This window comes from Pistacia vera, unplaced genomic scaffold (genome assembly GCF_008641045.1).
Source record: "Pistacia vera cultivar Batoury unplaced genomic scaffold, PisVer_v2 Contig2, whole genome shotgun sequence".
NCBI classification, from domain to species: Eukaryota; Viridiplantae; Streptophyta; class Magnoliopsida; order Sapindales; family Anacardiaceae; genus Pistacia; species Pistacia vera.
In genome coordinates, this window is record NW_022196001.1 from 947475 (window position 1) to 965310 (window position 17836).

A 17836-nucleotide genomic window follows, 5' to 3' on the forward strand; every position below is an offset into this window, starting at 1 on the left:
TTACTGCAATCAGCTTAGGGGAGGAATTGTTGGGGTTATCAGAGTCAAAGTTGAAGTTGTCAAAAGTTCATTGAAGTGTCAAAAGTTCATTCAGTTAAATAATCTATTATTTTAGGACATGTAGGTAGAGTTTGACAATTCCTTATCCATTACCTCGTTATTAGGATCAGTTTGTGGGGTGTTTAACGTGGGTTGTTTGTTTCACTTTTATCTCTTGTAAGGCTTATATAAGCCAACAGCTTATTTTAATTTATATATTCGTTTAGATATTTTCTGAAATGCTTTGTGCTTAGAGTTTACAACAGGGGGAGTATTCAAATCGAGTTCGTGTGAATTTTTTTTTTTTTTTTTTTTTGAGGTTTTCACGTCGTTTAAGAGCTAAATATCCCTTTGAAGCTAGATAATGGGAGCCTACATGCAATTTTATAGCACATTTTGAAAATTGGTTTTTGCTAGTGTTTGAGACTGATTGCATATGAATAATTTCCTGAATAATTATCATATGAGCTTAAAAATTTATGGAACAAATGTCTCCAAAATGATGCCTGCCATGATATATAGTTCAATGTTATCATATTGTTTTTGTTTCTCTGCATCCTATAACATGATTATCAACTCGTTTCTTTCTGCATCTTGGAGGAAAGATTGGATCCCTTCCAGTTCATTCTTTAGCGATCTCAACTTCCTTTTTCACTCCTTGGAAGAGCACAGCTTCTTGGATAAGATCACTGCATCAACCATAGCTCTCAGGCTACTGTTTTTTTCTCTCTATTTAGGTACTGCCCAATTCTTCACTGGCTTGATTGATCAGAATTTAGGAACCAGGATATTTTTGCTCAAAAACCATCGCTTAAGATAAGGTTTATAACACTTTACTCCTCACGGTTTGGGGAAAGTAACAAACACATGCAAGAGCTTCAAAGAAAAACAAGTACACTCAAAAAAATTGATTGCTTTATCATATCAAGACACTATAATATCCTTTGTCTGATTATATTATTTTCAGTTTTATTTCTTTAATTTAAATTTTAAATATAAAAATTTAAAATATATATATTATTATTATTTTAATTTTATTTCTTAATTGCTTCAAGACAAGAATATGTCGTTTACTCATCCCAAAATTAATCACAGACGGTTTCAAGTGGAGGTGGGCAAGGACCGGTCCTTGCGGGCCCAGGCCCGAGCCGTTTGGGACTGGTCCATTTCCCAGCCCATGAGAAAAACCAGGACCCGGCCAGGCCTAGGCCTGGTCGGGACTGGTCCCATGGGCCCAGGACGGTCCCATGGGGCTTGGATAATTTATTTTCTTCCCTCAATTTTTTTTTATATTTGAGGGCAAAACGAAATTTATAGAGGGTTTTTTGTATTTTTTAGAAATAAAATTTATAAATTTTTTAGACCTGGAAGATTTTTTTTTTTTTTAAATTTTGTAAAATTTTATTAGCCTCATAATTATATTTTTTTAAAATTATAGGGGGTTTTATGTCATTTGGCGGGGACTATATTGAAAAAAATACAAAAATTTGGCCCCGGCTGGGACCTGGAGGAGGGCGAGTGGAGGGCCCGGGCCTCCTCCTTAGGCCTGCCGCGTTTTGGGACCAGGCCTCCTAGGTCCGATCCTCTCAAGGACTGGTCCTAGGATTGGGTTTTAGAGCTAGGCTTTTGGGCCGGTCCCAAATGCCCAGCTTAGTTTCAAGTAAAGTAAACAGACACGTTTAAGTAAAGTAAGGAGAAGCGTTTTAATTCTCAAACTTTAATAACAACAAGCTAGAAACTTTCACAAGTGAATTCCAGAGTTTGATAATTTTTCCCACCCCCCTGAACATTTTCCTTTTAGGTATAAAAAATATTGATTTATTCTTATTATTATTATGGTGGATTATGTTAATTAAATAATATATTTTTATATCTATTCCATTAAATTAACAATAAAATTCTAATAATAAGAGGTATAACTCACCAACATCTGAGTATTTTACCTCTTAAGTAGGTGAACGTGATCAAACTACTAGGTGAGACTGTGAGAGAGAAGTAATTTTTTTTTTTTTTTTGTGGTAATCGGGGTGTTCGAACTAGCTTGGCACACTTCAACTAATCACCATAGTCCATTGAACACTCTACAAGCCTAAAAATCAGATAAGTCACAATATTATTATGGTAGGTGACCACAAAGTTTGAATCCAAAAACTTAAAGAAGCAACCTCCTTAACAGCTAATAGCAACCCTTGGGGTTGAGAGAGAAGTCAAATGCGTTCTCTCTTTTAGGGTTCAAATTTTGTCATTTCAAATACTAAGAAACATTCACCTTGAAATTAATTGAATTTTGTAAAATCTGTTAAATAAACATGAAATAACAAAAATACCCTCAAACAGTAATATTAAATATTGATATAAATACTTTGAAATTATGTAAAATTTTAGATAGTTAAATAAATTATTTCTAGTTATGCAATTTATTTAATAAAGTTATGGATTTTTTTTAACATTATTGTTTATGGTTATTTTTCTTATTTGATTTCAATTAACTGTATTGACTAATATCTATTAAAACCAGGGGAGCGTTTCTTGATATTTGGAACGGCATAACCAACACCATATGAGATTGAAATCGCACTATTTTTAACTCCATATGACTTTCATTCTATCATTAATTTGGGGTTATTTTCAATTTTTAGCCTCCATTAATTTTATCAATAGCCCCATCGACCATCGTCCATTGAAATAAGGATAAAATTGTAATATTATTTTATTATGTAATTAAAAGTAAATTCATATTTTAAAACCATATTTTATAATTAATTGAAAGGTATTCTTACCAAAAAAAAAAAAAAATGAAGCACCAAACAATTCAAAGAATATATCAATTCAGAAGTTAATTTTGCTTTGGCTACGTTTACCATGAAGTCGTGTGGATTCCTGAGAGGGGTTTGAGATGGGGCCGTATTTTCTTTTGGCTTGCTACAAAATATGGAAACACATTGCTTCAAATGGAATGCTGATTTCCTGCTGGCTTGCTACTAGTTTGCTGGACGCCTTGGGGACTTGGGCGGTAGAGCAAAGGTTAGTTTTGCTTTGTAGATTGGTGAGTTTTGGTCGTTGGTGGGCCGAGGAGTGTTATCCCATGAGGATGTTCTTATGGGTTCTTGGTTGTGGCTTGTTCTTGTGGGCTGCTGTTGTTTAGCCTTGGCCTGCTGTTAATGGATCTGGATGAGGGTGCTGTTTGGGGCTTGTCGTTGGGCTGGAGTATAGAAGCTTTTCTGCAATTTTTTAGGTTGTTCTTTTGGGCTGGCCTGATTTTGCCCAACAAAATCTTGCTTTCGTGGAAACTACGTTGCAAGACCAATGCTTTCTAGTCCATGTGCTTGAAAATTTAATAGAGACAATATTCTCCCACATTATTCTTTTTTTTTTTTTTTTTCTTACTTTGTTCTCACTCTCCCCTCGACATGTATATTCTCAACCGTTTGTACACATATCAACTACGAAATGAGGAAATGAGAAAAAAAGGGGAAAAAAAAAAAACTTTAATTTACAAGTTAACTGAATTTGGTGACCTTGGAACTGAAGAGTGGTTATTTATTACTTTCCACAAATGTGCTACAACTAATAGTTTCTAAAATTTTCCCTTAAAAAAATTGAGGAAGATTCCGATGACTTTTTAAGTCTTCTTCACCTTCTTCTGCTCAAAATGTAAACCCTCACATCACATCTCACTCCAGTTGGAAATAAGTCAGCTAAACTTAAATGTCTTTTCCATCTTTCGTTCTCTACCCCTCACATTTGTTGCATAATGAAGTATAATTAATTAACTCTACCCTCCTTTTCTTTGATAAAATTCATGAACATTTAATACATTTAGCCAAATATATAGAACAATCATTTTCTTGTGTAAACACGACTCTAACTCTTTTTAAAATCTAAACCAAAATTTTGGATGAGGGATCCACTAAAAGATGGGCATTCTTACATTGATAATATCATAAATTTGGATGAGAGATCAAATATTGATACCCAAATGGTCGGTTTCCACTAAATGGTCGATTTCCACTTTTATGGAAAATAAAATTGGCAATAGGACAATCTTATAAGAAAATGCTTTTACTAACCATGAAAGACGTTTTGGTTAATTATAAAAAAATTCATAATTTTACGTGGTTTTACCAACAGTTAGAAAGTATATGCATTTGTTAAAACTAAATAAGGGTCAGCCTGGAAAGCCAAAGTTTTAGACAACAAATCTTTGAAAATATCTAAAATTATTCTTTGATAACGAAAGCATGAAATCTCACGCGATTTCACTCTCAATCTCAATCAATATATGCGTAAAGAAGAAATGAAGTAAAGAGGACTAGAATCTTATTGACACGTTTTTAGTTTCCAGTATGAATTCATTTTCACGCGACCATTTTTCTTTCCATCCAACAATCTCTATACTAAATATATTGTTGTAATAAACCAATAAACACAATTCAACCAACAGATCACACAATCACAAGAAATCAAACCAACACACAACGCAAGTTTTACCGTGGTTTACTTATCCAAATTGGATAAGCTATGTCCACGTTGAGCTCTGGAAATAAGAGAGTTCATGATACTACTATTAGAACAAGATTTCGAATAATAACAGTACAAATCAAGATTACACCCTCACTAATCTACACAAGAATCACTCAGTAACTAACCCTAAGGAAACTCACCAGGAATCCTCAAAGCCCATGAGTAAACGACTCTCTTGATTGACTAAAAATACCTAATCAATCTACCCAAGTTACAATAATTTCCCAAAGTTGCGTAAACCCTAACAGAGAACAGAGTAATCTTTTCAGAAGAGAAAACCTGATAATTGCCCTTATTTGATTTCAACTATTCAATCACTTATATACCGTTGACCCCTTTGACAAACCTCAACCGTCAGATCTAGACTTGTTTGATGGCCAGGATTAAGCTAATATTGTCTCAAAACGCAGCATTTCGTTTAAGCCTCAAAGTGATGTCGTTTCAGTCTTCACTTCAACATATATATTTAATAAGAAATATATTTTTAAACTTGAAATAAAGATCTATACAAACTGACAAAAGAAATAAGGGTGACATGAACAATGTTTCATGTGAGTCATTTGATATTAGTAGGAATTAATTGTAATTGAAAACTTGGGCAAGTGGTTACATGAACAATGTTTCATGTGAGTCATTTGATACATATTTTGGAGGGTATTAATTTAAAATAGAAAAAGAGGAAGGAAAAAAGAAATAAAATTGGAAGATTGGAAAATAAAAATAGGTAGAAAACATGGAATGGAAGATGGGTTTTGTTTTGTTATTTGGTGGGGACTATACATTAATGTTGAATTTAATGTGGGGAGTCAGTTTAATTGTTTTGCTAGTTTGGAAAACTAATCGACTCAGACCGCAAAAAATTTGTTTGTTGCTAGATTAGGAAAAAAAAATTGGACTTGACAAATTACAAGGGGAAAAAGTTGACACGGCAAAGGAAAAAAGTTGCATTTCTAAATTCTAACCACAATGGAAAAAAGTTAAGGCGGCTAAGGAACCTTTATGCTTTATTTTACTATGCTCAAAATTCTAATTCCGCACTTTATTGCACATGCGAATCCCGGTTTAAAATTGTGACAAAATTTTATAGGATAGATATATAAAGGAGATGGTAAATCCAACTCACCTAAAAATTTTTACTTCTTTTATGCCCTCAACTTTATTTGCATATAAACTGTACCAAACCGACCCTAAACAAATGGAGTAAAAAATTATGCTAAAACAGATTTCTACATTGACCCAATTACCTTTTACCATTTTACTCAACATTAACCTATTTAATATACTTATTACACTAATTAGTCTCAGAAGATGCCCAAAATAGCGGATTAATCAATGGTCCTCTTTTAGTTAAAATCACAAAACGCACAAAGTCTAAAGTTTACCTTAAAAGAATTGGGTAATTAAATAGGAAAAGTGATAAGATGTTTTAAACTGTAATAGTTTTTTTGGAAAAGAAACATTTATGATATTAACAAGTGGGTCCATTAATTTTGCTTAATTTTCTAAATTAAATCAAATGATTTTATTTTAATTGAATGAGATTGATGGACCGTGAATCCATGATGTTGATGCAGAAAATTTTCAGCCATAAATTCCATGACTAAAACATCAGTCAATAATACATATTAAGGTGTCGGGGTAGCTCAAAATCTCTATCAACACTTTTTTTTTTTTTTTTAGTAATACCAGCCTTACAAAAATGCATACAAAGAGTCATACAAAGAGTCAAATCTAGTCCTTGAAAACCATACAAAGAGTTAAATCCAGTCCTTAAAATTTATGATTGCCCCTTTCTCTCTCTCTTTTTCCCTTCTTTCAAGGACTAGATTTGACTCTTTGTATGTCTCTTTGTAAAGTTAGTATTACTCTTTTTTTTTTTTTTTTTTTTACAACAAAATATCATAAGTTTATAGAGCGTTCTTTTCCCACATGGGAAGATTTTTCGAAAGCTATTTTCGGAAAAAAAAATAAATAAATATATATTATTAAAAAAATGATATTATGAAAAACTATTCAAAATATAATAGGATATGATTAAATCAAATAGGATAGGATTCTGAGAATGCGTTTTGTACATTTTTGGAAAACATTTAGATTATTTTTTAACCCTCTACATTTGTTAATTTAGTTAAACACTACTCCACAATAAAAAGTTTATAAATTAACAAAAACACCCCACCCACTAGGATTGTCAGACGAGTTGAGCGGCTAGCGAGTCAACTTGATTCGAACTCGGTTTATTAACAGAGTCGAGTTCAAAAATGGGGGAGCTGGGCTCATAGGCTCACGTATACACTATGCACTTATGCAAGGTGTTTTGGTGAGTTTTATAAACCATGAGGTATTAAACTGCTATATGGCAATGAAAAAACATTTTTTACCCCCCCCCCCCCCCCCCCCCAAAGTGCAAAATCGTAAAACACCCAATTTTTCCCTAAATCAATTTCATTTCCCCTAATTGCCAAACCTAGCGAAGAACCCTAACCTTGGAACCGGTGACCTCACGGTGAAATTAGTCCTTTCCGTCACCGTCGCCGATCTCGCCAACCGAAAAAACAGTCACACAAACCCCCAAATCGCGAAATCGCACTAGCCACCACCGTGAAATCGACTGCCCCAAATCACGAAATTGCACTAGCCACCACCATGAAACTGACAGGCTTCATCCCGTGTTCTTGCAACCACCGGTGAGTTTTTCATCTCTTCTTTCATCCTTACTATGAACTTCAAACTACTGTTGCTAATATTATACATAATAGGTTTCCCTTATCCCTGCACGTAAAAGAACATACTGCCAATAAAGCAACATAAATATCGTGTGAACTGTAATTTTCAAATTAAATTGAATCATTTAATATGTAGCTTTATTAATATCTTCTTCTGACATATTCTAATTAGTACCATAAATTTCCATGTGCCTATTAACTTGGTTCAGTCAAGAATGTAAGAACTTTAAATTTGAAGTTGCTCAACCATTTAACTTTGTTATGTTAGTAGATAGAGTAGCTTTTAATGATTAGCTGGACTATAGTTGAAATGAGAGGTAAAAGGAAATTTCAAAAATTCCCTTTGTAGTTCTTGCATTCTGTTTACCAATTAGCTTAAAAGAACTCGAAATCGCCCTTTTTTTGTATGACTTCAAACACTGATCGTAGATGTCCTTGTAATGAAGCACTAACTTGTGTAATTGTTAATTTATTTGACTGTAAAACAGTTTTTGTTCTACAATTTGAAGTTGTGAGATTGAGGATGTTATTCTTTGGATATATACCAAGGTGGAGTCTACCCCTTCAATATGCCCTTATTATAATCTGTAATTTTCTCCAGACTTGCACCAAAGTCTAGTCATCTAGGGTTTAATATTATAGTTCTGGCTGATAGCCCAAAATGTAAAAGGAAAAAATATGAAGGTCCTTATTGTAATTACCAATACTGTGACAGCAGCTCCAAACTATGTTGTTTTGGGTTAGCTAATATTTGCTTTTACAGTTTCTTCTTTGTATAAATAACTCACTGAATGTTCTACTGTTTAGTTTTAGAAATCAGAAATTAAAAGTTTACGATCTTCATAACTTTACTCTTTCAGTTTTCTTTCATCGTTTCCACTTGGTATCAGAGCCGACGACAAGCGTCAAATGGCTACGATTCCTCCAGATAATCAAACCAAAAACATGGAGAAAGTTCTTCATAGCTCAGCTCATCCTCAGTTCTCAGTGTTTCCGTCAAATCTGCAAGTCGTTAGCCCTAAATTAACAAGAGATAGCTATTCAGACAATTATAGGTTCTGGAGATCTCAAGTTTTGTTTGCGGCGGGAGCACATGAGCTTGAAGAACATTTAATAGGTTCAATTCCATGTCCTCCTCCTTTTATCCTTACTGATCATAAATGTTCAATTGAGCTAAGTTATAGAACATCAGCTAAAAACCTAGCTAAAGAAACAATAAATCCGGCTTATGTATCTTGGAAAAGAACTGATAAACTACTTGTCACTTGGCTTCTGGCTTCAAATTCTAAAAATATGTTTTCTACTATGTCGAAGTGTCAGTTCTCCACTGAAGTTTGATTTACACTTGAGAATGAGTTTTTAATTGACTCTAAAGCCAGAGCCTTACATTTAAAGAATCTGCTTCAATCAACTCAAAAAGGAAATCTCAGTGTCAGTGAGTTTGTTAAAAAGATTAAAGGAATTGCTGAAAATTTATCTACAGGTGGTCAAGTGATTACTGATGAAAAGCTCCTTCAGTATGTGTTGGATGGATTAGGTCCAGAGTTTGATGCTGTGGTTGTCAACCTAACCTCCGGAATCGAATCCAAATTTGATTCTATCACCTTACAGGAAGCTCAGCTTCTACTCCAGAAATATGAAATGAGGCTTAAAAAATTTAACTCTGTAGATTTTCACGGAGGCTCAGTTAACATAGCCTCTCTCAATAATGCACAAAGTCAGTCTTCTTTGACTACCGCAAACAAGATGCCGACAGCATCTGTTGGATTGACTAATATGCCACTTCCTTTCTTTGCTTCATTGTCGAGCACTCAGTTTTATCCTATGCATGCTGGTTCACCCATTTATCAAGGTAGTCAGGTCTATTCATCAGATATTGCTTCTACACATGGTCAGCATGTTCCCTATCCTTTCAAATCTTTAGGATATAACTCTAGTGGTAGAGGCAGAGGAAGATTTAGTGGTCAAGGGAGGCCGATCTACCAGGTTTGCAATAAGGTTGGTCATACGGCTATACAATGCTACCATCAGTACAATTCTACTTACAATGGGACTCCACCACAGTTTGGAATTTCCCCACAATATGGTATGTCCAACCTTGTTAACCCTGACCCTGGATACAACAGTCGTCCAACTTCACAGCAGCGCCATTTTGTTCCACAGCAACCTCTTATTCACACTACCAATTCTTATGGTATACAATCACAACCTAGATATAACTCTTATGGATCACACTCTCAATCAGCCAACACTACTGATCAACAGTATTATGATGACTCACAAAAAAGGCCTCATTTCACTTATTCTCAGCAAGGGTTTCATGTTCCCAGCCAACAACTTCAAAATCTACCTCATACACCAAATCAAGCTTACTTTGCGTCCAACCATGTTCCATCCTCTAGTCAGTATTGTGGTGCACAAGTAACACCCATTTCCAATGCTCTTGATGATCCAGCCTAGTACATGGATTTTGGAGCAATTGACCATGTAACCTCTAATCCCAATTAGTTAACTGTAAGCAGAAATTATGATAGAGTTGAGCAACTACAAGTTGGCAGCAGTGAGTCCTTACACATTACCCATATTGGTTCTGCTTTCCTGCCCAATACTTTACATTCTAAGTGTTTACATCTAAAAAATGTGTTGTGTGTTCCTAGGATTACTAAAAATCTTCTTAGCATATCTAAGTTCACTAAAGATAATCATGTTGTTGTTGAATTTGACTCGAATTGTTGTGTTGTTAAGGACAAGGCTACCAGGGCAATACTACTGTAGGGAGGACTTAAAGTTGGCTTATATCAATTACATATCCCATCTAAACTTCTTTCATCTCATTCATCTATTATGTGTGACAATTCTAGTCCTTGCTTGCCTCAGTTGTTTGTTACTTCAGTTAGTTAGTCTAGCCATAATAAATGTACTGAAAAAGATATGAGTTACTCCTGTCATACTAGGAATAAGATGGCAGGCTCTAAGTTTCACTCTAATAATTGTAATACTGTTATGAATACTTGTAATTCTTTTCCAGTTAATAAAACACAAAACTTGGATCTTTTGGATGATTTTACCTCCTCAATTTCTCCCACTGTTTTACATAATTCTAGTGACAATTTCTCTACTCCTGCATTGCATCATTTTAGCACTGATATTTCTCTTATCGCATCACATTTATGCACCAAAACACTCTCTAATGACAACACCGACATATCACACAGTTCACCTATTGTTTTTCAAGTTAATAATACCAAAACACATATGTTGTCTCTTTGGCATAATAGGTTAGGACATCCTCACTCTAGTGTGTTACACAAAATTTTGTCATCTATGGATAAACAATCTTGAGGATCAGTTTCTGCCTTACCTTTCTGTGATGCCTGTTGCTTAGGCAAGTTGCATAGAAATCACTTTCCCTTGTCTCAATCTAGAGCCACACATCCTCTTGAGTTAGTTCATAGTAATGTGTGGGGACCAACCCCACTAACCTCCTTAGAAGGATTCAAATACTATGTCCATTTTATTGATGATTACAGCCGATTTACTTGGCTGTTTCTCTTAAGGACAAAAGCTAAAGTCAATTTTGTTTTCATTAAGTTTCACTACCTGGTTGAGAGACAATTTAATTGTAAGCTTAAGTGTCTCCAATCCGACCAAGGTGGAGAATATAAGGGTCTACTGTCATACCTTACTACTGCTGGTATTCAATTTAGGCACTCTTGTGCTTATGTTCACCAATAAAAATGGAAGAAGTGAACGTAAACATACACACATAGCAGAAACTGGCCTCACTTTACTTGCTTATGCCTTTATGCCACTGCACTTATGGTGGTTTGCATTTGACACTGCAGTTTTCTTAATTAATAGAATGCTAACTTCTGTTTTAAACTTTATTTCACCTTATCAAGTGCTTTTCAATAGATCACCAGTGTATTCTGAACTTAAAACATTTGGCTACACTTGTTTTCCCTTTCTAAGAGATTTTAACAAACATAAACTCAGTTTTCATTCATCCAAATACACTTTTGTTGGGTATAGTTTAGTGCATAAAGGCTATAAATGTTTGACTTCTGAAGGCAAAACTTTTATCACTCCTAATGTTCAATTCAATGAATAAGAGTTTCCTTTTGCCACTAAATCTGATCAGTCTCACTCTACTATTACCTCACTTAATTCACCAGACACCACTTCTCCCTCTCCTAGTTTTTCTTATGTTTCTGTTCAGCTCCCACATGATATAATTGACAAAGTCCCTCCTGCAGTGGCTAGCTCTAATCCACGTCCCAATCCAACAGTTGGTAAGTTAGTTCCTACTTCAATCTCATCACTTCAATTTCCCTCTAATATTCCTTGCAGTTCTAATATTAATTATGTTTTTCCTTTATCCTCATCACATCATACTTCTGGTCCTATAGATGTCTCCACTACCTTTGGTCCAACTTCTTCTGATACAACTGTTACAGGTTCAGCTTCTACTACAATTAACACATCTTCATCCACCTATCCTCTTGAGATTGATTTCACCTGTTTTAAGAACAATTGTCCCACCAGTGAGTCACTACCCTTGCTTACTAATCAACCCAATTTAAAAAACTCCTCTCAGTCTCCTGGTTGCTCTCTGGTAGTAGATTTAACTCCATCACAATTTTCTGCTCATGTTTCATCTTCTTTACCCATGACCATCAATACACACCCAATGATCACTAGGTCTAAAGCATCTTCACAACCTCTTACTACACTCACTTGGTCTACCATCACCACTATACAACCTGGATCCTCAACAACAAATAAAGCCTCTACACAACCTTCCACTGCCCTTACATCATCCACACCTACTGACCAACCTGAAACCTTAATAGTAAGCACCATTACCACTACACCACATGAATCCTTAACAACAAATACAGTTCCTACATAACCTTCCATTGCCCTTACATTATCTACACCTATTGTCCAACTTGAACCCTTGACAGTAAGTGAAGCCCTTGCTAATAATGAATGGAAGTAGGCTATGCAAGTTGAGTTTAATGCCCTAATGAAAAATGAAACTTGGAGTCTTGTTCCTAAGACTGCCGATATGAATATAGTTGGCAACAAGTGGGTTTTCAGGACAAAATTTAATGCTGGTGGGTCACTTTCCAAATATAAGGCTAGGCTAGTTATTAAAGGTTTCCAACAAACACCTGGGTTGGATTATTTTGAAACCTTTAGCCTGGTCATTAAGCCTAGTACTATTAGAATCATCCTTACACTTTTTGTTTCCTCTGGATGGGACATTCAGCAAATTGACGTTAATAATGCCTTTCTTAATGGCCAATTGACTGAAACTGTTTATATGAGGCAGCCTAAAGGGTTTGAAGTTCCTTATCTTTCTTCATATGTGTGTAAACTAAATAAGGCTCTTTATGGCCTAAAACAAGCTCCAAGGGCATGGTTTGATAAACTCAAACAAGCATTGTTGGACAAAGGTTTCAAGAATTCAGTTTCAGATTCCAATTTATTCATCTTTAAGAGATAATGCTCAAGTTCTCTATGTCCTCATTTATGTGGACGATATTCTTATTACTGGTTCCAGCACTTCTTGTATCCTATAGTTGATTGAAACCTTAAATAGTGAGTTTGCATTGAAGACACTTGGTTCATTGACCTACTTTCTTGGTCTGGAGGCAACTAGAACACGTGAAGGAATTCACTTGAAGTAGACCAAATATGTTACTGATTTGCTTGTAAAAACTAAGATGCAAGATGCCCATTCCTGCTCCATTCCCATGACTGCTGGTACAAAGCTTTCATCCACAGATAATGAGTTGTTTAAAGACCCCAGTTTGTATGGAAGTACTATTGGAGCTCTTCAGTACTTAACCTTAATAAGGCCTGACATTAGCTTTACGGTCAACAAACAAAGTCAGTACCTTCAAGCCCTACTGAGCTACAATGGCAAGCTTGCAAGAGAGTTTTACGATATCTTAAAGGAACTCAATCTCATGGGCTTCAGTTCAGACCAGCAGCTTCACTTCATCTTGAATGCTATGCAGATGCTGACTGGGATCGTAATCTGGATGACAGGAGATCCACTAATGGCTACTGTGTATATCTCGGGCCTCATTTGATTCAGTGGAGCTCCCGAAAGCAACGAGTGGTTGCCTTGTCATCTACTAAAGCTGAATACAGAGCACTGGCACATACATCAACTGAATTGGCATGGCTGGAAAGTCTGTTTTCTGAATTGGGTGTAGCACTCAATTCTTGTCTAGTAATTTTGTGTGATAATGTTAGCGTTGGTGCCTTAGCTTCCAATCCTTTTTTTCATGCTCGGACAAATCATATTGAGATTTATACTCACTATATCCGAGATCAAGTTTTAGCAAAGAAAGTTGTTATACAGTATGTTCCCTTAAGACTGCAAATTGCTGATATGTTAACCAAGGCTCTCTCTATTACTCAATTTCAAGAATTGAAACAGAATCTTTGTGTTGTTGATACTCCACAGTCTAGTATTATGTAGTCTGCTGGGTGTTGAATGTGTTGAAAAATGGTGTTCTATAGTATTGAAAAAAAATGGTGCTTTGTAGTACTGAATTATGTTGATTTGAAATATGGTGGTTTGTAGTGCTGAAATATGGTGGTCTGTGGTGGAAATATGGTGTTCTGTAAAGTGTTCTGTAGTGCTGGAAAATTGTGTTGAGTTGAAGTGTGTATTGAAGTGGCTGTTGTGTGCTGAAAAATTGTGTTGAAGTATGCATTGAAGTGGTGTGTTGAAGTGTGATATGTAGTTAATGGTGTTCTGTAATTTGTAGTACAGGGTTCTGATGGTGTGTTAGTTTTTTTTTTTTTTTTTTTCATGCTGAAAAATTGTGTTGAAGTGTGCATTGAAGTGGTGTGTTGAAGTGTGATCTGTAGTTAATGGTGTTGCTGAAAAAATGTGTTGAGTTGAAGTGTGTATTGAAGTGGTTATTTTATGCTGAAAAATTGTATTGAAGTGTGCATTGAAGTGGTGTGTTGAAGTGTGATCTGTAGTTAATGGTGTTCTATAATTTGTAGTATTGGGTTCTGAAAAATTGTGTTGAAGTGTGCATTGAAGTGGTGTGTTGAAGTGTGATCTGTAATTAATGGTGTTCTGTAATTTGTAGTACTGGGTTCTGATGGTGTGCTAGTTTTTTTTTTTTTTTTTTTTATGCTGAAAAATTGTGTTGAAGTGTGCATTGAAGTGGTGTGTTGAAGTGGCTGTTCTACTGTAGCTAAGTACTCTGCTGATTGCTGCTGGAATTTGAAGAATTTTTTATGGTGTGTTGAAGTGGTTGTTCTACTGTAGCTAAGTACTCTGCTGACTGTTGCTGGAATTTGAAGAATTTTTCTGTTGCACTGCAACTAAGTAAGCTAAGTATTCTACTACTAGAATTTGAAGAAAACACTTTCAGCTAAGCTTTGTGTTGCTCTATTGCTGGATTTTTTTTTTTTTTTTTTTTTTGGTTGCCATATAGGAAATTCAATTCAGTAGTTTCTTAACTACAAAGTTCAGCAAAGGTTTACAGTTTGTTAGCCAGAAAGGGTCCTCACAAAAATGTAGTGAAGGACAGCAAGAGAAAAAGGATAGTCCAGTTTAAGGGGGAATGATAGCCCAAAATGTAAAAAGGACAAAATATGAAGATCCTTATTGTAATTACCAATACTGTGACAGCAGCTCCAAACTATGTCGTTTTGGGTTAGCTGATATTTGCTTTCACAGTTTCTTCTTTGTATAAATAACTAACTAAATGTTCTACTGTTTAGTTTTAGAAACCAGAAATTAAAAGTTTACGATCTTCAGAACTTTACTCTTTCAATTTTCTTTCATCGTTTCCACTCTGACGAGTTAATACTTTAATCATTTTGTTCTTGTGAGTCATCGTATGCAGTTGAGTTTGAATAGTTCTTGCGAGTAATTTCGCAAACTTATTGTTATGCTTATGAGTTGTTTAAAACACTTGAATATATGTTTGCTTTTGAGTTGTTTGAAATCTGCATGGTTTTATCACCTATTATAACGGGTTTGGAGAAAATTTTGAAATTCACCTCCTCCTCTTAGCGCTGTCTTGTGCCCTTTTTGTTTTACAATACAATTGGCTGAAAGCCTCGGGAGACCATAATATAGTTACATATTGTGATGGTTTAAGTATACTTTAAAAGGCGTACTTGAATTGGTTTTAGATCTTTTCTTAAAATACTTTTAGATTTTTTCTTAGTGCCTACTTGAATTGGTTTTAGGTCTTTTCTTAAAATGCTTTTAGATCTTTTTTTTACTCATTATTAATGGTGTCTTATTTTTCAATTATAGGTATGACCTCGAGAGACAGTTGCTCAAACACCCTTACATTGGATGACGTTGATGATTATGTTACATTAAGAATAGTCGATCTATGTAACATTTATGCAAGCACAGGTGATAAAGAACAAAGTGTGAGTAGCGCTAAAAGTTAAAGAGACGGTAGACTTTAAAGTTGGGGGCCAAGACTGAGAAAACGCGTTTTATAGCTTGATTATTGCCAATAGTCATAACCTTTAAGAAACGGAGATTAAGAAATTTGACACTTTCAACTCCACATAAATTATATAGTTGGCAGTCCATCACGTGTACATGCCAGAGCCGGTGTGTATATATGTGTGGACACTCACACTCACAGTTGTTTCATTCCTCTTCTCTTCAATTATTCCATCGCTTACTTCATCCGTAATCTTTCTACAAATATACACGATTTGACATTTTAAATTATTACTAAAATACAAACACCTTGACTGTGATTAAAAGCTATGTATTAACTCCAATTTTTTCACTTCAATTATGATTTCAATTATTATATCGTCAATATAATATTTAATATGATTTAACCTTATGGTGAATTTGGTTAAGGAAATGTTCTATTATTAGAAAGATGCGATGTTTGGGAAAAAAATTTATCACTAAAAATATAGGATTATTACTAAGATAGATTATCTTGAAGATTAATGGGAGAATGTTATACTGATATGTTTGGTTAGATTAGTAAGTATAAATAATCAATATATTTGGTGAACTACTCTCGGTGACTGTAGCATTACTCTTATTATTATTATTATTATTTAGAACATTATTTTTAACCCCCTATATTTGAAAATTTAGCTAAAACACCACAACAACAAAAGTTTAAAATTTAACAAATCTTGAACCTGGTTGTTCAAGATGGTCTTTATCAGGTGAGACACATTATTGAGGACATTCGTGATAGCGTGGTGTATATCAATTCATCGGAGAGTAGACTAAAGGTGTTTGCAGAGATTGTTCAGTAGCGGCGATTGTCATTTCGCAAGCTTATTCTTGATTGCAAATCACGGTGGAATTCAACATATGATATGTTAACAACGGCAATGAAATTTAGACATGTTTTTCCTTGTTTGAAGGAGAGGGATTTGAGTTATCATTATTGTCCCAAGGAGGAGGATTGTAACAAAGTTGAGAAAATTTGTTCAATTTTGAAGGTGTTTAGTGGTGCATCGAATCTCATATTGGGGAGTGATTATCCGACATCAAACTTGTTTCTAAAACAAGTTTATAGAATCAAAATTATGTTAGATAGTAAGAGTCAGGATGAAGATGAGTTTATACAGTCCATGATTTGGAAAATGAAAGAAAAGTTTGATAAATATTGGGGAGAATGTAATCTATTGATGGGTGTGGCTGCTATTTTGGACTCTAGACTGAAGATGAGGGTGATTCAATGGTCGTTCCCTAAGATGTATCCTAAGCATGAAGTGCGGGCAAATATTGATGTTGTTCAAGATGCCTTGTATGAGGTATATAGGGAGTATGTTGATGCCACTAAAGCATTGACTGCTACCCGCGCTTCTACATCTACAGGGGATGGAGTTGACGTTGTTAGTGAGGGGTCGGGGGCAGCGGTAGAGAGGGCGGAGGATTGGGATGATTTTAGTGAGTTTCTGGATGTGGTTGAGACAGTTGAGCCAACTAAATCAGAGTTAGACTGTTACTAAGATAGGGATGCCATAAATGTGTCGGGGACCCTGCGGCGTTTGATGCTTTGACGTGGTGGAAGGCAAATTCAACAAAATTCCATATATTGTCTACCATGGCTCGTGACATATTAGCCATTCCTATCACTATGGTTGCTTCATAGTCTGCTTTCAATGTCGGCAGTAGGGTTATTAACATGTACCAATCGTCGTTGTCTCCCGACAAGGTGGAGATGCTCTTATGTGGATGTGATTGGTGTAGGACTTTGAATGTGGTGAAGAAAGGATGCAAAGTAGGTTATGTACTTATATTGAATATTGTTTTTATTAAATTTAATTATTACTTTATATTCATACTAACTAAATTTCAATTACTCCTCCTTTGTCATTTTCAGGAAGAGCAGCAACTGTTGGAGATCAACCTTCCTATCCCGTAAGTTCATGGGATTTAGTGCATGGTTTGGCTGTGGTAAGAGGTATGCATTGGTAAAAGTTTGATTCATTTTGCTTTTGTTTCATGATTATACATATTTTTCTCTTGTCATAGTTACCTGAAAAAATACTTACTA

General features: G+C 35.1%; 1 protein-coding gene across 1 annotated transcript; it reads left to right on the plus strand.

Annotated features, from left to right (window-relative positions):
* Window positions 1-13021: 13021 nt before the first annotated feature.
* On the plus strand, window positions 13022-17288 carry LOC116128365 (zinc finger BED domain-containing protein RICESLEEPER 2-like). Its single transcript, XM_031414075.1, has 5 exons — window positions 13022-13333; window positions 13399-13495; window positions 15598-15719; window positions 16494-16577; window positions 16698-17288. The coding sequence occupies exons 1-5, from the start codon at window positions 13022-13024 to the stop codon at window positions 17286-17288; spliced, it is 1206 nt and encodes a 401-aa protein (XP_031269935.1).
* The last annotated feature ends 548 nt before the right edge of the window (window positions 17289-17836 follow it).

Excerpts from the sequence above, each read along its gene's own strand:
- LOC116128365 (XM_031414075.1), top strand. The coding sequence starts at position 13,022 with ATGCAAGATGCCCATTCCTGCTCCATTCCCATGACTGCTGGTACAAAG. Across the intron at positions 13,496-15,597 it reads TGAATTGGCATGGCTGGAAA|GTATGACCTCGAGAGACAGT; the intron begins GTCTGTTTTCTG and ends TTTCAATTATAG. Across the intron at positions 15,720-16,493 it reads CAGGTGATAAAGAACAAAGT|GTGAGACACATTATTGAGGA; the intron begins GTGAGTAGCGCT and ends GGTCTTTATCAG.